The following is a 26,130-nucleotide window of genomic DNA, read 5'->3' on the forward strand; positions in this document are numbered from 1 at the left end:
TGTCGTTTCGCTATAAATCCTGACGATATCGGGATCGGCATAATCTGGAACGGAGCGCTGTTTGGCGGCGAGCATTACTGTTGACTTTTACTTTTTTGCGCAACTCGTTTCACAAGGTTTCATCGTAAGTTGGGCGCTCGGTTCTAGAAAAGTGATAAGCGTTGCATCATAGAGATGTTAGGAATTTTGTAGCGATAGTTAACATGTTTTATGTTCCTCTTAATATCTCTCATATCCTAGCATTGGCGTTTTTTTCCCGGAAGTCGCGCTCTTCCGTTCGCAGTGCGCTACAATAGACGCGACTATCGTGTCACGGACAGCGGATAGTGATATGCAAAAATGAAGTCATAAACTGGGGGACACAGGCACACACACACAAATACGACGATAAAGCGGTGTGGGATTCCCAGTCTGGTGTATTGGCTGGTATAAACTGTAAATGGCACAATGGTGTACTCTCCAATGGTGGTGGCCCCACTCCAATGGCAAGACAAAAACGCCAAGCATTTTATACTATCTTGGAAGCCACAGTCGCCCTGATCACCACGGGGAAAAGGATGCAGTGAAAAATCAAAAACACCAAGGTTGTAAATGGATACACAAAAAACAACTATAGCCAGCTGAAATATAGCACCATGATACAAAGAGACCATGGCAGGCCTGGGAACACCCGATGAGGAATGGGATTGGACTGGCTGCATTCACACTGGGAGGTTCCGTTGCTCCCGCTGGGGAGCCGTGCCGCCCAGTGTACAGTACAGATTCATACACCCGTGCAAACGACTCAGATCTCGTGAGCCCCTTTTGCGTTTCGCTTCACGTGATCCTAGAGACTGTAGCGGTTGTGGTGTATGTCTATGACTCACCAAAGACTGCATTTAATATTTAGTCCAAAAGACTGGAATGACAAAAAAAAACTGTCATCATCGTGTGCATAAAATCCGCATCATAATTCCAAATTGAGGCGTTCGACTGCTGGGCACCAGTTCGTTTTATTTTGTCGCAGCTCCCGGTGGCATCTTTCGGGGCCCAATCGGGTGCAATTATTTTTTGTTTAACACCGTTCCGTGTCCGTGGCGAAGCAGCAGCACTCCCCGTATGCAAATGCGCAAGTACGCGGCTGCAGTAGATGCTGGATTTGGGTCGGGTCTTGTGCGCACTGTTGTCGTGTTATTTATTGCTGTCACTGGAAATAAGTTACATCCTAGCCGAAAAAAATGAACTGCAACAAGGTCAAAACCGGCACCCATATGTCATTTACTGTGTGGCCAAATAGGTCGTGTTTGATCGTTTAGGTCAACAGAGGGTTCAACCAAGTAAGATTGTTTGGTTGTGTAAATGCTTTTCATATTAATATATTCCATTGATCAATATATTACAAGCTAAAGCTCTACTACAACTCAATGATCTCTACTAGATTGATCGTTGTTTAATGCTGCTTAGTTGTATGCTATTTTTATGTGTGCATTAATTGCACTTCTACTTCCATTATTGTTTTATGAGTAAAGGTTTTATGAAGGTAAAGGCATACGTTATCTATTTGATTTAAAGATTCTAACACAACCAAATTTAGACGGCTCTACATTAACAGCTTGCTGAAATTTGTCAAACCCAGTTCTGGTGCTCACTTTAGGTAACATAGATGCAATGGTCCTAAGCGACAAGCTTCGTTTATGCTTTGCTTGCCCCAAACAGCTCCACCAGCTGGTACCGGAGTAAATGAGTTTAAACTCGTGCCATCCTTGCTTCTTTGATCAATGTTCGCAAGGTGACCTTTCAACCGTAACCAACTCAACCCGGCTCCAGCATCGTCGTATGAAGGAACTGATTGGCCCTTATCCCATACCTCAGCCGGTCGCTTATGCTCATCTCATCAACTACTTCAACATTGCACCTTCCTTTGCATCGCCCACCTTCTTCAAGTCTCTATTTAGTGCTTTAAAAGTAACGCTTCCCTAAATAGCTGTGGTGCTGGTGCTGTTGGAGCTGGTGGCACTCTGCTCCATCCACACGAAAGAATGCGCGACAAAGCACAAACCCCTAGCGTCTCGCTTACTCGCGCAAAGTATCCTCTAGCAGCGCTCGATTCCGTGCGTCAAGTTGTCGCCAGCATCAACCAGTTGGCACTTGGGATGAACGCAGATTGCGACGGTGGTGCGGCCTCTAACCTTCGCCTCCGCAAGGTGTACCACCGCACCACCGATTGAATACGATCGGGCCATCCGTTTGCAGGAGATCGGGTGGGGTTGGATTTTGCGTGCCGGCAGCTTTGTCGTTCCGACACGACGTGCAGGGAGCATGTGACATGCTTTGTCTTGTGAAGTTTTGTACACGCGCCGACCCACATCCCACGGCACAATGGCGCGGCAAGAAGTACACACTTGCAAGCCTGCATAATGCACTTTTAATAATGAATCAGAAGCATTCTCATATTTCTTTCCGGCGCGCGACCTTCTTGCGATGCGAAGTGGCACAGGGCAAACAAAGGCATTCGAGCCGGAGGAAGGAGAAAACAGTGCTGTGGGGAGGGGTGATGCTGGGGTAGGGTGACCGTTTTTGACGACAATGTGGGGACCATCGTCAGCATCGTCGTCGTGCGCGTCGTCGGTCTCTGTTTCCAGCGGTGAATATAGCAAAAGCATGGCGGTAGAGCTTCTTCATGCATTTGCGTACGAATGCCTTCCTGTCCCTCCTCTACCATAGACGGATAATGCAGCATTCAGTTTGTTCCCGACACGATGCAGCACATTTAGCTAGTGGAACAACGTTAATGAGCGAGAGGAGCAGGGGCTGATTGCAAGAGTGCGGTTGTTCTGTGTGTTTGTGTGTATCACGTGTGCACATACTGTCAGTGGCCCACTTTTGTGCATTGTAATACACTACCGGAAGCGAATTAATTTGCAACGAATGCCGAAACACAGGCCAGGAGCGATGGAAAAGATTGCGGGATGTGAATATTGCATGGAGGTATGCGAGAATCTCATTGATAGTGGTTTAAATATGTTCCAATCAATAGATAAAATCTAATTAGAGAAACATTATTGAAGAGAACGTTAATCACATTTCATTCCCACAAAAGTAACGGCAAATGTAGAAATCTAAGTATTTGTTTTACGAAAAAAATTGAACGGTCATGATTACTTTATTAATATCTTCAGTGTTTGGTTGAATAAGTTAACCGAGACCGTCTTTGCTACACGGTGACTGATCCCGATTGTAATCGAACCACGTCCTGCTTGGTAGGCTCAATTTGAAATTTACTAAAGTAAATTCAATTATTCGTTAGAACTAGAATTCACTTTGCTCCCTTCTTGTGTCTCATAAAGTCACGAGTCCTTAGTACTCCAAACTCTTTCTTTCAGCAGCAGCGGTAAACGATACACATTAGCCTAACTAAGAATGTGCATGCTCACTCAAACGCGCACCACTGTACAAGCCACCGACTGAGCAACCGTTCTCGGCAGTCGACAACTTGGGAAGACCTGCTCCCGCTACCACCACCACTCGACTCGAAGAAAACGTTTTAAAGCCACCAGGCGTGTCACGTGAAGTACTGGCATTATGTTTTTGTATCAGCATCGGGCGGCACCAACGCGACCCGGGCGCGCACTAAAAAGTGCAAGATGAATAACTTAATTAATTTGTATATAACAACGTAATTAAGTGAAATTTACAGGCCTATTGTGTATGTGTGTGTGTGTGAGCCTACAGCTCGGACGTTCTGGAAAACGGCACATCCTGTGTACGGATGCCGCGCGCGCATATATCACCGTTCACCGTTCCGTCAGCCGAGGCCCAGCCGTGCCCGTGGTGAAAGAAGACGCTGGTAGGGAAAAGAGGTTACTACATGCACAATGTTTTTTTTCTTCTTCTTCGTCTTCTCGTTGAACTCAGGCGGCTGCGCGAGCTGAAGCGAGCGTATGAAGTTCGGCTGCAGTCCAGAATGGCAACTGCTGCCTATTTGCCCCGGCAGAGCCAAGCGAACAAAAGCCAAGCTGATGGGGAAAGTTGTCGACTTAGGAGAAAAGTTCCCCGGTAAGTTTCACCAGCAGCAAAGCAGCACTCCACCACGATGGGGCAAGTCCGCGTGCCCGGAAGGTGTTGCGCTGCCCGCGGGCGCCAGTAATGAAAACGGACGATAGTTTCCACGGAGTAGCAGTTTCGGGATGATGAGCTCTTGCCGAGAGTGGAGCTTTCGAGCCGCGGGGCCTTTAGGGCACGTATTGTCGGCCATAGACACATACACACATGCGCCCTCATACTGGACCTCAAGTGCACTGAAGACAATCTCGAGTGCACCGAGTGAAGTTTTCCAAGCAGTCAAAAGAGGATAGGGAAGTTACAGTGAAAAAGAGAAGGAAAGGGTGTGTGACAGAAAAGCGGGTCGGTTAAATTTATGGTCTATTTTATTTAATTTTCCTCCCTTTCGGATGTTGAAAGTTTGGCTGGAGCGAAGGTGGTGATAGGCAAATTAGAGGTAATAAATATTTGAGAAAGAACAATAGATCGTGGGTGTACTTTGGAATTGATAAAGATTGATTATCAATAAAACTTTCATCGCAAGGTGCAAGTCAAAAGAGCAAGCTACAGCTGTACAATTATTAGGTATTATGGGACAAACTCCAGTGAAAGTTGTATATTTTAGGTAGCTTTTGTTTGTACAATAATTTGGTACTTTCCTTTCAATTCAGAATGATTTGAAATTATTTTTATTAGTTCCCGAAATACCTAAATTTCACGTAAATCATGTATATTAAAAATGTAATTCCTAAGAGAACTATAATAGAAATAATCTTTAACATACCATGGAAAGCTGTTTTGATAAATTAATAGAAACTGGTGTAAATAAGGATGTTTTAACACAAAGAATTGTAATCATACTTTTTTCAAACTGTTTTTACAAACACATTGGGTTGTTAAAAGTGCACGAAAAGAACATTCTCCGACCTTGCGCAAATACATCTCATTAAAGTGTATCAACGCATTGAAACTGGCACTAAGGTTCCCACCCGCTGGGGGTTTCTCTGGTCTTTGTTGACGTGGCACAATAAATTTCTCACCATCAGTGAGCGCCGTGAATCCCCGGCAGCCTTAAATTACTTAACGGACGCCATAATTTACCGGTGCGGATTTGCAATTCAACAAAAATACACCTTTCAACAAAGTCTGCTGTAACGGTAAGCCACCCGGGCACGGAGCTTGCGAAGACGGCACTGGACGAACAAAGCGGACCCCAGCCCGAGACGATGTGTCCCGGGCTCGGGCCACCGGTGACGGCTACGGTTTGCGAAGTGTTTTAATTTCTCCAGCTGGTGAGTTGGCCGGTTGAGGGAGGCTGGGCCACCTTGAGTAGTGCTACATTTCATCAAACCGATCGAAAGCGTTCATTAACATGCGAAAATGAAGATTCATCCACCGGAAGCCATAGATTTACTTCGTCTTACGGACGCCCGGCTAGACGAGGGCATACGCGAAGCAGCTGGACGGCTTTCCTTTCAGCGTAATTAAAGTCCGGTTTCATTAAACCGCTGTGTGGCTGGTTGGTGGTGCGCGAAGCAGGCGGAATGGTCTCGCGTAGCCATGGTCTGGCTCTCCTGGTGGGTGGGTTTTACCGTGGACGCTGCCGTGGGATGGTAGTGGAGCCGTTCGGAATTCGAAACTTTCTCCGTTCGGTAGTGGTGATGGGGTTTTTTTTGTGCATTTTGGTCAGTGTCCTCCTGTTCTTTTTTATTTCGTACACAGTCATCCTTCTTGCCTGCGTCAACAAAGTAGTGCCGGTACTGCTGCTGCTGCTGTTTTGTGTGCGGGGCCTTCGCAAACACGGGCAGATTATCGCAACCCGCATAGTGCAGGGGATTAAAATGTAATCCTATTTTACAGTTTCAAACGTACTTGCGATGGCGGCATAACAAAGACGTTTTGTGCAGAGAGTCCCGGGCCGACCGGGCGCTCTGTTGACGTTCTCATTTTCTCCATCCGTCGGAGCTGTGGATAGGAAAGTCACAATGTAAATCTCGGCAGCCGGCCGATGGTTCCGAGCGCACAGCCGCACTCCGGCATGGAAAAACACAACAAAAGCCAAAGCCGAACTGCTGGAACAACATCATTACCAAGTAACCCGTTGGACCTGGTGGACAGCAGGAAAAGGGGTTCTGGTCATGGCCGCAAACTCTCCGTCAACAATAACAGTCAGCGCTCGTTAAGTCCACCTGGGCTGTTTGTGTGTGCGCGCGCGCTCGGGCGACCGTTCCGAGGAAGGTGCTTTTGCAACATTTTCACTTACTAAAATGGCAAAATACGGCGAAACTGCCGCTTCGTTCCATCATGATCGGTGCGAGTGACGGTGGTTCTTGGAAAGACTGTTGCGTCCGTGCTGGGCCCGACTGTGTGCAACCGACTGTGCTGTTTTTTCCAACAGGATTGAAGCATTGGAAATAGATGTAACATTCGCGGAGCTGACCCGATCGGAATTCCTTTCGCTGGCAAAACTGTTCACGCTGCTATGACCTCATGCATTCGTGCATTTTTATGTGTACTGTGTCAGTAATTCGACTTTGCATGAGTGTTATTCTAAAAAATCTCCGTATGGAATTTTGGTTGTTTATATTGATCGATAAGGGCAGGTTACACTGAAGCGGTGTGCCTAAGATTGCAAGTTTTTGAGATCAAAATATACTGGGCTTTATCATCACTTTCTATTTCCTATTAAAATTAACAACAACTCGTTCATTTAGTTGATTTATTTAAGAAAAAGACATTAAATACATACCTGGAAATGACATAGAAGTACAATTTTTGTATTATTTCCCGTTACTCAACAAAAAATGCAACGCATTCAGTTATCTTCTTTTTATCGTTTATGGTCTATGAGCAAAATCATCACCATTGGCCGAGCAATGGCACTCAATCTCAACGCTACACCTCAAAGAAGATCCTCAAAGCAGGGTAAATAAAATGCAAATTAGTAAGAAAGCAACTACAAAAAAGCCACCGCAAAAACTGTACCTGCACTACTTGTCAGGTGTTTGTGGGCCTGCTGTCTGTGCTGTCGGCTTCTGCTTTCTTCAAAAGAAAGCTACACTGCTGTGTGATTCAAGGCACTTTCTTGGGAGGGCGCTTGAACCTTCAATTTCCAGATGCAGTTGTGTGCATCAACCGACCACTGTCGAGGTGCTGCGGTTAGTGACGTTGAAGTCTCTCCTGTTTTTTGCACCTTTGTTGCACTTTTCGCTTTTCGTTTTTTTTTCTTTTGCCACTTCAGAGGCTGGGTTATTACATCCAGCACCTTCAATTATGCAGCGCTTTCCATTTCCGAAGGCAAAAAACCAGAGCAACTGTACCAAAGCCAACACCCCAAACAACTGTAGCAACAACAAAAAAGGGAAAACGGAATAACATCTACCGGAGGAGGGTTGAACGTTCCGACACATGGCTGGGGAATCATGGGAAAACTTTTTTATGGACCATCTTCGGGCTGCAAGAAAATGAAAGAAGGAAGTAAAGATTTTCCTTACGGCTTCGATACTGTTGGCCACTCACTTCGAGACGGCTGGGCGCACGTATTCGTTCGTTCTACACGATAAATCCCATTCTTGCTTCCCTGGTCTCGTCGATGTTTTTTCACTCTCTTTTTTTCCTCTGGCAGCTCGAATCCTCTTCCCTTCCTGTGGAAGCATTCGTTTGACGCTTTTTAGACGAGTATTAAAAGCAAGGGGTGGCAATGTTCGCCCATCGCTCCGACACACGTTTGCAGCCAAACCCCTCCCTTTGAAAGCGTGAGGTCAAAGTGGCTGAGATTCTACAATTGCCGGTGTACGACCACGGGTACATCCTCCGCAATTTGGCCTGAAAAGAAATGTGTTATTTTTATGTCCTCTGCTGTCACCCTCCCACCGACAGCTTTTGCTTTTATTTTGCTCGTTTAGTTTGTTATTAAGAGCAAAGTCTGGCCGGACCGCTATGGCCGGTGCAGCTGGCTGAAATGTGTGCAGTTTTTCTTTTAGTTCTCGAGTCTTTTTTTTTTTTTTTTGTTCGTGTTCTGCCTGTGCCACTCAGAGGAAAGAGGATTATTGTGATTATTATTTTTATGATGCGGGAGGATGTGAGTTATAGTTGCATCCCCTGGCTCATACACACAGCCAGCAGCTCACTCAAATGAAAGTCCGGCCAAAGGGAAATGGGCATTGGGGCGTCACCGGGACACTTTTCATTCTCCACGGGGCCAAGTACGTTGCTATTGCCATGATGCATGCATTTTACTGGCAGTGTCCGGCCGGGTGGAAGAGTAAACCGGCAAAACAAACATCACGATCGGTGTGTCTCCCTGCAATCCCTGTGACTGGCTAAAGGCATCTGTATTCATGTGTGTGTGTGTGTGTGTTTCTGGTGAAAGGAAGCTACATTGTACAGTTAGACGAGATGATGGTGCACAAATCTGGCCTGTGTGCAGTGCAGTGCTCTGCAGGAAAGCAGGAAGAGTTGAATGGGATTAACTTCATGAGCTATTCCAATGAGGGTGAGGATTAAATCTCGTTCCAGACGATGACGGCAAAGGGTTTTGGCTGCGTGTTTGTCGGTGCAGGAGCGAAAGAGAGAAAAGGAGGATGGAGAAAAATATATTCCAAGAAAGAAAACTTTACACTATGAAAAGGATCAACGGACGAAATTGAATGAGAAAACTTTGGGGGTGGATTATTCAGCTCTCCTCTCCGTGGCAGAGGCTTGTCTGGAATACTCGCTGACTCGTTGGTGGTAGTGGCAGTTTCCTCTTTTTTGTTTTCTCCAGTGCTTGTTGTAAAGTTTGATTTTTTTTGTTGCATAAAATTTTCCAAAGAAAAATAAAATCTGTGACCCTTGCGGCAGAATGAAAATCAGCATAGTTGGAATTCACCGTAACTTGTTACAACAAGATAATTGAAATCAAGCCTGTTCAGTTGAGGCGAACGTGTCTTAGTGGGATTCGTTTCCCGGATGGTTTTATTCTGCTCAATATGAATTGAGTGTAATTGGATTTTTATTGCACTTTTACTGTCAATATCGATGTGATTGTAACGCTACTTTATTCACAGAAATTATTTTAATTTAAATTGTGAGTATGTTTTCATTAAGCCGTATCCTGGCAGAAATGTTACGGACTGCGCTGGAACTTACTTCTTCATAAGTGGATTTTTAACGCAAAAAAGGTTATCTCTGGAAAAAATCAATTCGGTCAGGGTTCTTTCTGTATGAAAGGACACTGTCAACGAATATTGTTTCGATTGTGCCAACTTTTCTCGCCCATACCAACGACACTGGTCCTTCCCCCAGCATCATCAATACCAATTCAGCTGTAAAGCAGTATCACAGCTTACCTTAAACCATTCGGTCATTTCGAAGACAGTGCGAGCTTTTTGGGGAGCTTTCTTTTTTTTTTTGCAGCTCACTGTTCGGCAAGAAACCTACACCTTACACAGCCGTACCAAAGTCATACAATAAATGTCTGTTCGGTGCTCTCTTCCACATAGCCCAAACCCAAGTTGAGCGATTTTTATTGCTTCCTTAAACCCCCGATGGAGGCAGTCCCACTACGGGAAACCGGGCTAGCGGCGAAATGGGGAATGAAAATTTATCTCCTATAATTGTCTCCGCTCTTTCCAAATGGACAAAATTATGATACCCATAAGTTTGCATTGTGAGCGAAATCGTTTACCATTCACGGGCCACGAATAAAATGTGCGTCGAGATGGCTCCGGTCGTGGAATCCTCAACCTCCGAACGTCGCTAGACGCTGTGCGAATAATGTTAATGAATTGTCTGAGTAGAGTTACGGAATGAAAGTATAAATTTTTATTTGTACCTTTGGTTTAAAGCCATAATACTTTCAGTAATTCCATTCGACCCAGATCCAGCAGTTGAGCGGGTACAGCAGTTGAGCAGTTTGAAAACATTTCTGTTCGCCAGGGACAACTGACTGTGTGCCACTATGCATTCTTCGCACGTAGTTAGATCGCATCTTGCAGCGCACTAAGCTTTCAACATACACAACGGAACCAATGGCAGATGAAATTCTTTAAAACAGAGGCGCAGAAAAAAAAGCGTCCGCTTCGCTTCGTTCGGTTGGCAAAATTTACGGCCCATACTGCCCGCCCGGTGCACGGTGGCAAAATTAAAACCAAAGAAAAATAAGCACACACAAACTGGGAGAGTTTCCTCCGGGTTTTTTTTTGTGTTGCCTCCGTCAAGCAAAAACCTAACCGCTGTCCAAAAAAAAAAAGAAATGAAGGCAAAAAAAAACCTCACCACAGCAAGCCCGAGCCACCGAGGTCTGGGGAGCTTTTGGCTTCGGTCGGTGTCGGTGTGTGTCACTTCGATGACCAAATCCCATTTGAAATTAACGGAAAGTGCTCGCGCCCGGACGGAGAATAACGAGCTGAAATTAATGAAAATATTTGTTTTCCCATTTTCCATCCCGCATTCGGGTGCCAGCCACCATGGAGGAGATATTGCTACCAGCAGCCATTTGCATTTGGGTTCGAAATTCGTTCAATTGCGCTGTTCGATGCCGCGGGTGGAGCGGCTGGATGGGAGGAAGGCTGAGCAAAGATGAGAAGGACGGACGACAAGCACTCTGATCACTGTGGGAAATGAATGTGTGGTCGCACAGGAGCACATAGTGCGCATTAGTTTTTTCTTCTTTTCTGTGTGTGTGTGTGTGCGCGATAGTGTGCTTCTCGTGGGGATCTTGCAGTTCTTTCACGTAGCAGTTGCCAAGGAATGCATGCCAAAGATTTGTTCGTGATTGCAGGCTGGACATTTTATCTGTGCGCTCGCATCAGGAAACAAATGATATGGTAGTCGCGATTGTTTCAATTCATTGTTTCATTCGTGCAATTGATTTTATTGGTTTTCTAAGCTAAATCTGTGTGTATGTGTGTGGGAACAGAGACAGAAAAAATGATAATGATTTTTGTACGGTTTCATTTGAATTTTTGCTTCAACATCTTAGTATGATTTGCAACTTCGATTCCGGAATGTTATACTCAATTATAGCTCTGCTAGAGGCATCGTCTCATTTCCATGAATATTTTATACAGCTTTACGGAAAAGAGACATAGAAGACCAAAAATTCATTTAAAAAATCATAGGTTATTAAAAAAAAAGATGCCACAATGAAAAGGCTGGTATACAGCTGGTGTCCTTTTAAATTAGGACTTCATTCAACCTCTACTGTATGCTAAAGGAATGCAAAAATTGAAACGGACCGAAAACCAACTTCACATTCCTGTCCCAATAGTGTTGACGGTGGAAGTTGTTTTTTTTTTTTTTAATTCTCCAACGAGCCTTTCTCTCACTGGAAATTAGTTAGCCAGCAAGTTCCGCGCAAACAGGCACGTCGGGCAGGCGTGCCCGTGCCAATTCGCGAAAGAAATAACCATCTTCAAAGAGAATAATCATTTGTTTTCCCGGCACACCCGGGCGAAGCTAATTAATGGCTATCTCGCCGCCGTACCGGTGGGAAAAAGAGCGTCCAAGTCAGCCAACACTCTCACACACACACACAAACAAACTAGCTAACTAACACACAAAGAAGCCAAAAGGGAAAGCAAAACAGCGCTTCCAACAAGGAAAAGCTGCTCGTGAAGAACTTTCATCCGCGCTTAGCATAATTATTGCTAGTGATAACGATATCGCACCGCCCGTGCGGCCATACTTTTTTCTGCCCGCTTACATTCGTACGATCCCCATATACCTCCAACTCTCCACAGAAGGTACAGGTGGAGTGAGGAAGCGAGCGAGGGAAAACTTTCGCTCCAAACAAAAGGGGATTCGGGCGCTTTGGCCTTCCCCCCTCGGGGAAGTTGTGTTAGCTTTATGGTAAGAGTTTCGGTGTAACCGGGTCCGGGCGGCGTAGGAAAGGATGTGCGTTTGTCCGCGGGCGAAGTAAATCTCCTGCTCGTCACTCGTACACTAGATACGGTGGGAAGGGAGCGCATCGAAACGTCTGTCGAACTCTGGACAGCACCGAGTACTCATGACTCGTTGGTGGGTCGTTTTAGGGATGCGTTCCGGCACAGGAGTGGCAAACTTTTCTAATATCTAATAAACTTTGAGCCTTTTGTGTTTGCGAGGGTTGGAAGTGCGATATAGTTTGCCAGTGTGCGTGCGTGTGTGTGTGTGTGCCGGAGTGGAGAATGTACTATTGCGTAGGGAATTGAGCTTTCTAGTTCGTCTTTGTCTGCTGTCGGTTGAACATATTTTCACTCACTCACAAGTAGGCTTTCATCTTTTTCCTAGTCCCTGTCCCCGAATGGGACGGGGCGAGGATCCACCGATGAACTGGGGCTGGACCGGATGGTGTTCGCTTATCATTCGTCGTTCATCTGGTTTCGACGCCCAACGGCTGAGGTAAGATGTTGTGTCAGCGCTGGGTACGGTTGAAAACGGGAAGACTGTCAGGCAATTGCCTTTGTGTGCTGCGAATAATTTTTGTTGCGAATTGCTACGAGACTGAGTAAAATGTGAAGCAAAGGTCAGTACTGAAAAGTTTTATTTGCAACAAGTTTAACATGTAATGTTTCTGCTACTGATTACAGTTTCTTGAATGTTGCTTTTGACTTTTATATCGCAAATAAGTTGTAGCAACCATGGTTTTCTGGAGGCAAAAGTAATTCGTTTACATAAAACTGTCTTCAGTCCTTGAAAACGGCCCATCATGTTGGTAAAAATGCAGTTTGGCATTGTAAATGTTAAAATAGTTCAAATAAATAAATAAAAATTTAAATATAAACTTAATCGACATTATTATTTTCAAGCATATTGATCAAGTATGTGAAGTCATAAATATCTCGAAAAATGTACCAAATTTTTGTTTTCATATGTAGACAATCTCATGAATTTACCAATGCTAGGTGTATAAAATCACTTTAAGTTTACCTCGTCCGGTCAATGTTAGGATTAAACAGTGTTCTTTGGTGTCCATCCTCAGCTTTATGGATTTATAGAATCGATTCAGTACAGCGTCGGTTTAGATGGTACGTTTTACGTGTTTTTTCTCTGTAATATCGTATATGTTGCTTATTGTTAGATTTACAATCTCTTGACCATAGACGTAATCATACTAAAACTATTGTTAGGACAGATTGACGTCCAGGATTTGTTGGTTGGGTTAAATACTTATGCTCCTAAAAAAATAATCAGAAACAGACACTTTATAGCTCCTTAAACTTTAATGATTTGTGTCATAACTTTGAATTCAGCTCTTGAAAGCTTCGCTGCTTTATGAATGAAACAAATTGTTGCTTCTTTATGTTAGGATTAGGTAATATCGAACTAATTACAATGTGCTTCGGCCGTAGTATTGGCCGTACATACAAATTAAAACAAAAACTGTGTGCTGTTACGATAAAAACGAATATTGCTGTGTGAAAGCAACCAGGAGCACCATTGTACCGCATAACAGTCTGAAACAGTAAAATCGCAGGCTAAAAGCTTCCCCAGTTACTATTAACTCATAAACAATCAAACCGTTTCCCGTTGTCACTAGCTCAAACTTTATACGACTCTTAAACGACCTCCCATAGTTAAGCCATTCCGGCGAAGCGCAAGAAAAGCCAAGTGTAGCACACACGCCGGGCAGGATAACGAGAAGAAGAAAAAAAACTCCATTCCTCCCAACATATTGTGCCCATCATATTTCAGATGATAAGATCGGGGAATTAGTGCGCCTTCGGGTTGGGATGGTACTGTGTTTTCGAGCAGGCGAGCATAAACTAGCCGAGAAATCATAAATACACATTTTCCGTGCTGGGTAAGGACTTTGGAGTTTATTTTTTCCTGTCTCTCCTGTCTCCTGCTCGCTTTCTCTCTGTGAGTTGGCGCTACTGCGTGTGTGTGTTTTGCTGATGCTCTCGGGAGGCGCTCTTACCTTACAGCCAAGGGTTTGGAGCAAAGTTTGTGCACACGTACGTCCACTTTCCTCCAGAGAGCTCGTTCGTCACGAATTGTTATTGTAGCATCCAAGTCCCCCACCCCTCCCATACCCTGTTCCCTGCTCCGCCACCGGGGAGTTTCTGCTGGGCTTCATTTTTCTTCATCTCTTCAAATCTCGATTCTCCATCGTTACGAGCACGGACGGGCATGGGAATGGTGATGAGCGGAGAGGAAGAGCAAAAAAGTCACACATGCAGTAGTTTACTTTTCCGTGCTTCACAACAAGCACACAACTAGCGTGGCACAGACCCAGCCGTTATGTGCGGGAGTAGTTGTAGTAGATGGAGCAAAAACAAAAAAAAAAAAACAGACCAAAACAACGTTGCAACTTTTCCACCTCCGTGAGCTTTCCCTCGCTTTATCTTTGGCGCGACGTGGCACCGCGCGCGCGTAAAATCGTTGTCCCGGTGAAATTCCGACAAATTCATCCTTCCACTGCCGGTGTCGCCTGCCGTCAAGAAATCCGTTCATCATCGTTATTGAGTCGGTCGGGGCACCGGCCGGAGGGTGCGCTGGAAAGCGCATTTATTCGCGCACGGTTCGGGTTTTACCACACTGGTCACGATTTTCCACCCAACTCTCCTGAGGGAAGGAGGGGGGGGGGGGGAGGAGGGAGGGATATCGGAGAGGGAAAATATGCGCTGCGTACTGCTTCATCTTACAGCTCGTACACGATACGAGCGATATGGTTTCGCTTATGGTAACGGTTACGGAATCGATAAGCTCATGGGAAGTGGTCGCAATGGGCGAAGGATTCCGATTCGAAGCGGATGCTCGACGAGCAACAGAAATGAAGCGCAATCGAGCTCAAACTCCGGCGCCTTCTGTAGCGCTGGATGGATGAAGTGCAATCAGTTGATAAATTAACGAGCAAAGATATTGGATAATTTCAGAGCTGACGATGCACACGATGGAACTTTTTCCCATTCACTTTGAATGTGCTCACTTCATTTTTTAAAACGATGATTTGCTTCATGGTGTCATGGACAAGTTTTGCTTCCGCTATTCTGTTTGTGCGTGTGTGTGTGTGTGTGTGTGTAGTTCTATTGCTATTTATTCCAATCAATGAGGAAAGTGTACCGATAATTCGATTGGCAGCGCTTATGCGGCAAGCGACTGTCGTAATTAAGGGACTTTACTAGTAACGTAGTTACCGTAGTCAACGGCTTATAATTATTGGCGCTTAGTTCAGCCGCCCAGTATAAAAGCAAACCTAACTTTATGAAACATTCATATGCACATCTCGAATGCTTTAACATGTCCATCAATTCAATCAATCGTAACACACGATAAAAGTCTACATAAAACAGGAAAATGAATGCAGCGCAAACACACAAACAAACAGTTCCGGTCCCATTTTGGGACCAGTTCGGTAATTAAGATTTTGCCAAACACATTCGGTTCGAGCTGGAGGGAGAGGGGGGGGGGGGGGGAGAGGGGAGGAGGAGTGATAAATCGATTTTAAATACTTTCACCATGAAGCGTCATAAAAATCAAACACAAACGCTCCCGCTCCGTTCAGCGCTCGTGGAAAGTCTCGCCTGCAGGACGAGCTTTTCGTTCATTCGAATACCCACACACACACACACACATAAACCCACTCTGCAACGCACATAAAAGTGATGCATTTATTTGAATTCTGCTTCGACTCGGTCCGAGAATTGAATTTGCTTGATGACAAATTGATTTTGCTCTCACTCTGTCGCTCCGGTCTTTTCCTTTTTTTCCTATTGTATGCACACTGCAGGAATGCACGGACAAAAGTGTCCAGTGTGTGTGTGTATGGGTGTGTGTGCACGAGAGACGGTAAACTATGCTGGGCGGAAAATACAGTTATTTGCAGCCAGTGTCGATGCCAATCTGTGATGAAGCGTTTCTGTCCGGGCGTCGTACGCAGCGTTTGGATGGAATTGGTTTCCCTGTGCATGATTCGTTCGTGGATGAAAAGGGGCTTCATTGTGTGTGTGTGTGTGTGTATGTGTTTTTGCTTTGTTTTCCATGTCTGCTATTGTTGAGTTCGCTTCATAGACTAGTTAACAGTGGAGGTGCAACGTCCATCATCTGTACGCGTTTTGATGAAAAGCGATGGGGTTGGTCGGTTAAGGGTACACAAATCGCGAAAAGCAAAAGGTGATGATGATGCGGGGCGGCACCAGCAAATGAAACAAAGCAGCGGGCACGGGCAAGCAAATAGTTGTTGTAGAATAAATCATAGAACATGGATTTTACATTCAAATTGACTAGCCTTCCGTCGTGGTATTGCAACGGGAGAATCGATAGAGAAAGAACGGAATGGAGAATGTTGAATAAATTGTTTTAAATTTGATACATCGCCTGTTAGAGTGGCTTTGTGTTTTAATCCGCTCTGAAACGGTTCGCTAAAGGTGTTTATTTTTTTTTGTATAGTTTGCAGAATGACATATACATCAGTAAAATGTAATAAAATTGATTCAATTTTGGTATAGGTATTCAGCTACTGCTTGGTTATTGCAATGAAATTAAGCAAAAAGCAGCATTCTCGCTAGTAACGCGAGATCCGTCCATTTTATGCCATATTTTCATCATGATCATGATTGATGAATGTTGTTATTTTCAGATCTTTTGTCAGTATTTATATCATTTTTTTTTAAATCAGAGATGAACTAGTAAACTGGAAAACTATTTCATCTAGCTACTGCATTTGTTTTAATTTCTTTATTAATGCTATTTCGATACACCAATCATTATGAATCTATTGTCAGGGTGTGGCCTAATACTCAAGCCCAAAATGTACATCGGTTATATATCAAACTAACCTCGCTTTCTTTAAAATAACCTTGAAAGCCTACGCCATGTTTGATGGCCTGGCTATGTCCCGCGGCAATGGCTTCACCCCAAAAGCACAAACGCTATTCGCTGATGAAGAAACACAACACGGGAGTAAAACCAAATTACACGCAAATCCCCCAAAGGATTGTAAAATTTATTACCCATCCTTCGCTCGCTGGCAACCATGTTGCCTAAACCGATAGACACCATCACAATCACCGGCATCATCATTCTCATCACTCTCATCATCATAGTAAGGCGCGGGCAAAGCAGCGTAGCATCAGGCAGGGAAATGGTTGGCTTTCGTCCTGGTCTCCCACAATGATGGCAACCTCTCAACCGCTGGTAAAAATGCCAAACGTCTCTAAAAAGAAAGTATGGCTCCTTCGAGACCTCTGCTCCCGACTAGTTCAGAAGGGAGGCCTACTCACGGTCCCGTCTATTTTCCCGGGCCGAGATTGCTCGCTGTGCGGTTGGGGCATTCGCACACACGTGAGATGTGGCGTGTAAATCTTACCACAGCTTCCACCGCGTGTGCAAATGCGAAACACACTCACACACACACATGCCGGCCTTCTAGGACTGGTTGGTTCAGGGTTGCAAGATGATCCGGCACGCTAGTGGTCCCCTGTGGGCGATTTGATTTTATTTTGTGGCTCTTTAAAAGCTTGTATGGTGGAGTGTAATATTTTCCCTGCGGTAGTAACTCATCCTCAGGGCTGGCCGTCCATTGAAGGGGGCTTTCGGAGGGTTTGGGGCAGCGTTCGGGAGCTTTAGAGCGCGAAACAATGAAGTTGAATGATTGGGTGTGTTAGGTAGGGGAAGGCGGGGTCCACCAATCGCTGATGATGGTGGTGGTGATGAAGTGGATGATGAAATTTGGGAAGTGCAAAATAAAAATAAAAATACTAAAATAGCTTTGCGCTGCCTCAGCGAGTCCAGCAGCTTCCCGCTACCCGGAAGTGCATGATGGAAAACCCATCAACTGACAGTGATTGGACGGCTAGTGCCGGGTGATTCGGTGATGGAAAGTGGCTCTTATGGGAGCTTTGTGGATGGTATAAGGGTAAATGAAATGAAGCATGGAAATGGTTGTTGCATAAAATCAGTCGATGGAATGGTTTAGTACGTATTTGATTAGGTTCTAGGAAATAAAAGAGAGATTGTACCTCATTGCTGTATGATGATGTAGGATACATGATAAATAAGGTACATTGTATAGTTAAATACTGTTCTATACATTTAATATAAAACAATAGGGAAAATATTCAATCAATCAATGTGTAATAAATAAAAAGAATTGAGATTTTCAAGCGAATTTAAAGAGATAAAACCGTACAAAAATGTTTGTTCAAAATATTTTATTTTACCTTTGCAGCTTTGATTGTTTCACACAATATATTAGCAATTTAAAATTAAAATTTGACAGATTTGCAAAAAAAACGGAGACCGGTTGTGCACAGAGTTTTGAATTTTTATCATCTGTTACGAAACTTTTTGAGCAAAATATTCAAAGTGAACTTTAAAAGATTTCTGTTTCTGATTTTCGTAGCTCTCATCACTTAATCCAACACACACATTGCCCGTTTTAACCCAACACTCATACACAGTTTGCCACTTTTACAATGTGTATACTGGCAAGCGTTTACCGAAATAAAAGAGCACCTAACTGTGCCGACTGTTATAGAAAACGATTCTGATGCGCAGACATTGTGTCTATCCTCGCAGTGGTGGTAATGACATTTCCTTCGCAGGCAGCCACGCACAGTCGGCATGCGGACTGGGGGCGCAATCGTAACGCGAAACTCCATCCATTTGCCAGCTCTGCTCCCTGCTCGCTGCTGCCTCCCCTTTCGCCTCCCATCCCTGACAAATTGCGAAATGGGTTTGTCCTTCTGCCTGTTTGGCTGTGTTAGTGGCTGCGTTACACATTTTGGCTGACATCACGATGACGGTTTTGGGGCACACGGAACGGCCCGAAGCACGTGGCTCCGGCCGTTGTTGACTACGCAAAACCCATTGTTTGCTGATGGATGAACTTGTTGTTCATTGTCGATTGGTACACATGTTAGATCATTAGATATATGAGCCTCACTGGGGTGAACGAAACCGGCACTGGGAAAGGGGATGCGACCCGGGCTGCGGCTGTGGGGCCATGATTTGAGGTCCTGATTTGATTACACTGTGTTGTAACGTATGACTGCACCTATCGTGTGAGCACCACACAAAGGCATAAGAGACGGACTTGTTGGCAGTGAATTGGACGAAACGCGGGTATTGTTTCGGGATTGTTTAATGAACGAAATGATCGGTTTGTTTGATGAATCAAGAGTGGTGGAGCTGAAAATGAGAAACATTTAAAGGAACAAAAACTCATTTTTAATCAAGCAAATCTGTTCAAAATTCATCTTGGCTTGGCTAATCACACAAAGCCGTGCAGCTAAGAAAGCAGATCAATTCGGGCGTTTGGAATACTGAAGAAACTGTCCACTCCTCAGGATCTGTTCACTTGATCCATATTCTATTACATTTCCAGCACACACACACACACACTCCTCTAAAAATCCTACAGCTGAACTGTCACCTTTGGGCAGTGCTGCCGGCCCTTCGCAGTCACAAATGCTTCTGCACGGATCAGTACATCGAAATGGAAAGCTTTTAAGTGTTTTCTCTTCTAAGCTGCTTTTCCCATGACAGTAAAACGAAACTTTCCCCGTAGGTAGATAGGCCTTCATCGCCTTCTATCACTTTTGTTGGTTTTTTTCTAGTGCTGGACTGGATTTACTTTCAACATATACATAGCTTGTGCCAGCCGTAATGGTCAGTGAGGCATTACACATCTTGTCTCTATTTTTGTGTGGGAATAACATTCCGGGAATTGACTCGAACAAATTTCAAAATAGCTTGACGAACCAGTGTCTCATTGCAGAGAGTAGCAATTGACGGTGGCGTGTGTTTTTATTTTTAGTACCAAACATTACACAACTACTTTTCAATCACTGTTATAAAAAAAATCAATATACAGAAAATGTAGTGTAATGCAAAAAAGAAGGAAAAAACTTAATCATTTTCACTTATGAAAGTATCAATATTGTCAGCGTGTTGTCAGTGTTTGAGCATGGTCCACCGTAAAAAATACCGAACGATAAAGCAAGTGAGGGAGAAAAGCTTATCCACTTGCTTTTCTCCCAGCACAACAAAAAAGCATCGAACTTCTTCACCCACTTATCTGCCACACAGATTTGTTTCTTCACCCGGGCCGCTCCAGAGTAGCCGCTAGAGAGTAGAGCGTCGTATGTGTGCGTGTGTATATCTATACATATATATTTCATCACCACTTTATTTCTGGCGCCAGCGAGGAGCCTCGCTTCGTCGAGAGTAAAGGATCCATTTTTTCATCCCCTTTCCCGTTTGACTTTCCCTTCTACGCTCCACTCTCTGCTGCACTACCCTGAGAGTCAGAGTCCTTACTTCCTGGATATTGGTTTAGGGTAGGTGCCATTATGCGTGAACATAAAAATGATTTTAGACTCTGTTTATGGATCGGATGTTGTGCTGGTGTTGGGTTGTGCTGGCATTTCCCCGACCAGGGAAAAAGTACTGAAACAAACACAAACACGCACAAGAAGAAAGAAAAAAAAAACAGACACCAAAGCGGAAAGCGGTGAAAGGAAAAACCATAAGCAGCAATAACGTGTGTTCTGCCGGCGGGGAGGGACTGGTAGATATGTTTTTCTTTCGCCATGGTAACCGTCACCGTTCGTCATTTTAGCCGCTCGCGGTGTGGGTTGATGATTTTCGTTTTGGTTTGTTGTGCTAACTTTTGCTTGGGCGTGTGAAGTTGACGTGAAAGCTGTTGGTGAGTGGAGGTGTGTGAGCGCTGGGTGACAAATCCCTTGCGGACATCGGGACGCGAGATTTGCCACGCATGGAAAGCAATTTAGATTTACTTCTCAAAAACACACCCATCCGCACGATACATTGCACACCGGTGGCGTGACATGGAGAGGGCACAAATTCAGTGTGTGTTTTAAATAAAGTAAGCAGTCAGAAAGTGTTGCCCGGGCAAACAAATTAGCATCGCCAGAAGCCCCTGTGTAAATTACCCCGACACACACACACACACACACACAAATAAAATAACCCGCAATCAAGTGCTACACATTAGTGATTGCATTTAATGGAGTTTTATCGTTTCGTCTTCTAGCCCTGCTTTCCGGCCGTCCTGTGGTTGCGGCAAACTGGCGAAAACAAAACGTCAGTGGCAAAAACGGCGAGACTGGGGCCGCCTCGCCTAACGTTGTTAATATTTACGAACATCGCACACCGAGGGCCACCACCGCACACAGTGTGCGCGTGCCTTGACGTATGGCAAAAGAAAACGGTAGAGCCGGTTCCTAATTTTATGGCCCCCCTCCCCTTCTTTTATGTGGCCTCATAAAGCTGTGCTGGGGCGCCACAACGCTCCTACTGTCGGCTACTATTAATAACACGAAAATTGTTTAATAACTTGTTTATTTGAGACCATCGTAAAAAGGCCACATATACACACAGCGGCATTGTGTGTGTGGTGTGTGATGTGACAACGACCTACATGTAGGCGAGGTTTATTGCACTCCCAGTAGCTCCCGCAAACCCGCTTGGTTGGTGCAATAATTATAGCACGAAGCTTCAGCCCTTTTTGCTTAGTTACAGAACAAGGGACCAATAGTTGTTGGTGTTTGTGTGCGTGCTGGCTTAAGGTCAGTCACTTCGGTTATGTCTTCTGCTACAAGCGTCGACTAGCTGTTTGTCCCTCTAATGGGCTCTGTTTTTCGCTCCTTCCTTCCTCGCCCGACCGTGTAGACCACAGGATTGGCCAGCCGCTTGTGGTTGCCCGCAGGAAATCCGCCATTCCCTAGGCAATCGTAAGTTGTAACATAACGAGGGCTACTCGTAACAGACCCATAAGACACAGCCGTTAATGTGCATATGCTGTGTCCGGTTTTAGTGTTCTTTTGCTGCTGGCTGATGGTGTTGGTGAGTGCACTGTGCACATGGTGAATATGAGGGTTTTGTTGGGTTTGTTAAGGACTATCTTTTTTTGATTGCGGAAGGAGATAAAGGATGTTTGGGAATATTGTATCTTCAATAACAATTATGGTTAGAAAATCTATACCATGCTTTTATATGAGAGTAAAAGATAACAATAAGGTAAGAGATAGTGTATTGTTTGTGCTTTAAAACACCTACTGTTATCAAAACCAAATAGAGTAGCTCTATTTATAACAATATCAACAAACCATGCCAAAGCAAACTTCCACCGCCATCTCGAGACTCGTTTGTCCGGACCTTCCCCAAGCGGCCCAAATCGCCCCCGGGTTGGCTTTCAATCAGCAAATTTGTCAACGCATCTAATCCGCAGACAGTGCTGATTGATCTACGTTTCGCCCCAATAAATCACCACTGTGTACCGCTATGCGTTGCGACAGTTTCTCGAGCCTTACTTCTGACCAACACAGTGCGTGGTTTTGTGTGGTGTCTTGTTCTTTTAATCTCACGCACATACAGCCCAAGCCCGTGCAACAAGACAAAAAAAAGCAAAAAAAACCTTTCTGCTGGCGGCCAAACCACCCCCCCCCCCCCCAACAGGGACGGAAAGTCATTTCATTACGTGAGCTTTTTTCCGATCGGTACGCGGCGTACAGTCCCGCCGGTACCTTTGACTGTTGTGTTCCGGTTCCGGTCGGGTGCGTAAGTTTATTTGTGGCAAAAATGATGAATAAGCACTTCGTCTTTGAACGACAACCCCTCCCACTCCTCCCAGAGCTGGACCTGAACCGTCATCATCATCATCATCGTTGGTATGATCACTAGCTGAAATAACACATCTAATAGTGAATTGAGTGTGTGTGTATGTGAGCAGGCATTTACTCTTCCCTCAAACACACACGCAAAAAAAAGACTGCTTCACTGAACGAATGAAGCTTTCACGTTGACTTTTGCACGGCCCCCTTGCTACAATGCTCCTCCCTTTAAGTGTCCTTGTACGAGCTGTCGAACTGTCGAGCGGTTGTTCCCTCGAGCAGCGTTCGGGCACGGTGTCGCTGGACTGGGGGAGAACATTTATCAATCTGTCGATAAGTTATAACTATTACGAAAACTCCCGCTACACGGACCGAACCGCAAATCACTGGCGGGGGCGAGACGGGCGCTCTGTTTCACTTGCGGCCCGAGCGCTGGTAAAATGGAAGCAAAATTCGCCACAGCCAAAACGAACCGTCGAACGCACCGCAAAGAGCGTTTGCATGTGTGTGTGGATTTGGGTGATGGTTTATCCGGGTGGAGGCGAAGCCTCTTTTTTGCCGGGGAGCGTTTTATCCATCCCATTTGGCTCCGGGTAAGACTAATGTTCGGTCCGGTTCGAAAGGGCACAGAACTGTTGCGGACTGGTCCATCAAATGAACCGAGCCGATTTCGATTCGATCTGTCATCGAGCCCTGCAGGCTCCCGAGGACCCAGGCTGATGAAAACGGGGAGGAAACAAACCGACCGGGTGCGGGGATTCGATTAATTTATTTCATTTTTCTCTTGCTCTATTTTTCTACCACTTTTCGGCCACTCACCCAAACCTGCTGGCCGTGAATTCGATTGAGTGGCTGGGGGATTGGGTCTAAGCGCGCCCGGGACGAACCTTTCGCCGTCCCGGTACGTGCGCCGTTCGATTGGTGCTTTAGCAGGTTCCTATCGCGCCCAGTCGGCCTTTTGCTCACTACTGGGACCACGCATGCGGAAGAGCAAAAACTTCCTGCACGATGAGAGGCAGTACAGCTCTCTGGAGAAGGTTTTTTTACTGCTGTTGCCGTTCCACTCACCGCACGGTTCGAGCTTTTGCAAGCAAATAAATGTTTTTCAATTCACTAAATGAATGAACAAACGAACGTGTCCCGTGCGCCCGAGAGCGGACCTGGTGCGTGATGCACGGTATGTGTGTGTGTATGTGTCCACTCCCTCCGGTTGCGATAGGCCCGCGTACCCAAGTGTCCCTGCGCTATCTACAATCTTCCAGCGCAATGTTCGCAGCATAGCGGGGATCGGTACGCCGTGTTTGCCATGCCTCCGATTGGACCTCTGCTAGCAGACATGTGAGCTGCTGCTGCTGCCGTTGCCATTGCTGCCACTGCTGCTGCTGAAAGCTTCATTAGATACGGTTCGCTTGCTATCGATTGACAGTTGCTGGCACGAGAACCGTGGTGCCGATACGGACAGGAGCAAACGGATGGAGCGGTTTTACGAACGTTAGCGTTCCCGATCGATACGGGCAACGGGAACCCCCATAGTTCCTACAATCTAGCCATCCCAAAACAGCCGCGATAATCCGACCCGTAAATATTGGGGTCCTTCACGAGCCGTGCCTGATGAGCGAAGGGACCGAAAAATGGGCACATTTGAACGAAAATCGCACACACGGACCAACACAAAAGACGTTTGGTGGGTTTGATAAATAAAAATAATGATACTTTGCAGTGGACGAGGCGAGGGGGCTGTTTGATCTGGGCATGATTTTCAATCCGATAAGCCCCACCAAACGGGCACGACCGGGGGACGCCTGTAAATGCCCGCTGCGAAAGGAAACGGCCACTTTACGGACGTATTTCAGATCGTGCCGTTCGAGTGCACATTATCCCAGGTCCCGGTGAATAAAGTTGTGGATAAGCTGGGCTGGGGTGTTTTTTTTTTGGGAGGTTGCTGTCGACATGCTGGGTGGGTTGTCGTAAGCCTGTCATATTTCCTCATTAGTGAGATTAGATTTCACTCAACTTGACGGAAAATTGCCCCCACTTACCCGCTCGATGTGGAAGTGTTTGCGTTGGATTGTGTCTACGGAAAGAGATAGAGAGGGAGAGAAAGAGACAATAAATCAAAGCTTTTGTTCGATGAAAGAGCACGAGTGACATTGCTATAAAAGAAAAACAAAAAAAAAGGAAAATAATACGAAGCATGCGTTTCCTACGAATTTTGGTAGCAAACCAGGGCAGGAAAACCCCGAAGTGATTTTTCCCTTTCATTTACTGTAAGAAATATTCCACTCAACCAACGTTGTCCAACCTTCTGGCGTGGAGCATTATTTGAAAAGTTTCTGCGCAGTTTTGGTACACACGTCTCCTGCCATCCGCGGCCTGACCCACCAAACCGGTGGCAAACACTTGGCTCGAAAGTATTTTGCATACTCATGCCGCTTATCTAAAATTCAAATTCATCACCATTTTTTAAGGCCACCCGGTACCGAAAACCGAATTCGATCATCAAAGGTTAAGCGGAAAGTTTATCCGTTTGTTTTCCCTATCACGCTCAAGCCTTCTCGATCTTTTTGTCCATGATTTCATCTCCATCTCGCAGGCACACCGTTGCTAATCGTTTCCTTAAACTTACTTCACCCGAAGTAAACGAAGAAATGATTTCGATTTAACCTTTTTCCATTTTCTCTCTTACTTTTCCCTCGCTCGCTAGATAATGCTTTCCCATCGTTCCCGATTCGTCCGATAGAAGATGCCGAAGCAAATGGAAGCAAAAATGTAAGTGTCCCCGGCCATCGACGCCATCGTTTTTGGATGGCTTATTAGAATTCATCCTTATTTTAATCTGTCACATTTTATTCGTTTAAATCTGCATACTGAAGCAGTTTCACCTTACAGCAGTGTGTGCAAAGGTGTGTTTGTGTATGCGCTATTGAACGGGCGAAGGTGTAGGAAGTGCATTTAGCAAAGCGTTCACCCGGAAGAATGGTAGCGCGGAAACGCGCGTGAAAGTTTGGTTCTGCAGAATCGAAACCATTACTGATCGGCAAACCCAGAGGCAATCGGATGAAACGATATGAAGTGAATCGTACGGCAACGTTAACGAGGGAAGGGGAGAAAGCAACGATCAGAGTGAAAATCGCACACCTTGCCGTAGGAAATCAATGTGGAATTGTAGCTGGCAATGGGCTTGAGGAAGCAAAAATAAAAAATAAAGCCATGCCTCTACCAAAATGGAACGCAGCTTTTTTTTCCGAAAACTTCATTCACCTCGAAATGGGGGAAACGACGCATGAACGAAGTGAGTTGATTACTTTTTGAAAAACTTTTATTCGAAAGCGAACGATTGGAAAGTTTCGAACAAATGAACGAAAAAAAAAAAAAAATGCTGAATTCGATGAACAAGAAAGTGCAGAAAAGGCTCCGTTTGAACAGCGAGTGCTATTTCCGCACTTCCGATGCTGTTTACGTGCCCGAAATGAGCTTCCGGGAAAGCGTGGGTAGAAAATATGGTGCGCGAGTGTAAATGAATCGGTATTGCCTTGCCTGCACCGGTCGTCAAAGCCACCGCTCGATG

The 26,130-nt window shown here is 45.2% G+C and overlaps 1 protein-coding gene across 7 annotated transcripts in view; it reads left to right on the plus strand.

Annotated features, from left to right (window-relative positions):
- The window catches only part of LOC1281513 (uncharacterized), a 179,594-nt gene that overhangs the window by 124,243 nt on the left and 29,221 nt on the right, over window positions 1-26,130 (plus strand). For 4 of the 7 annotated variants that reach the window (XM_061644099.1, XM_061644102.1, XM_061644101.1 and 1 more), the window contains one exon: window positions 25,267-25,331. The exons of 2 other annotated variants lie outside the window; for them this stretch is intronic. In XM_061644099.1, coding sequence (XP_061500083.1) covers window positions 25,306-25,331 — 26 coding nt within the window. In that variant the 5' untranslated portion in view covers window positions 25,267-25,305. Of the gene's footprint in view, window positions 1-20,198; window positions 20,268-25,266; window positions 25,332-26,130 lie in introns of those variants that run through there. One more of the 7 variants, XM_321435.5, reaches the window with a different exon arrangement.

This window comes from Anopheles gambiae, chromosome 2 (assembly GCF_943734735.2).
Source record: "Anopheles gambiae chromosome 2, idAnoGambNW_F1_1, whole genome shotgun sequence".
Taxonomy (NCBI): domain Eukaryota; kingdom Metazoa; phylum Arthropoda; class Insecta; order Diptera; family Culicidae; genus Anopheles; species Anopheles gambiae.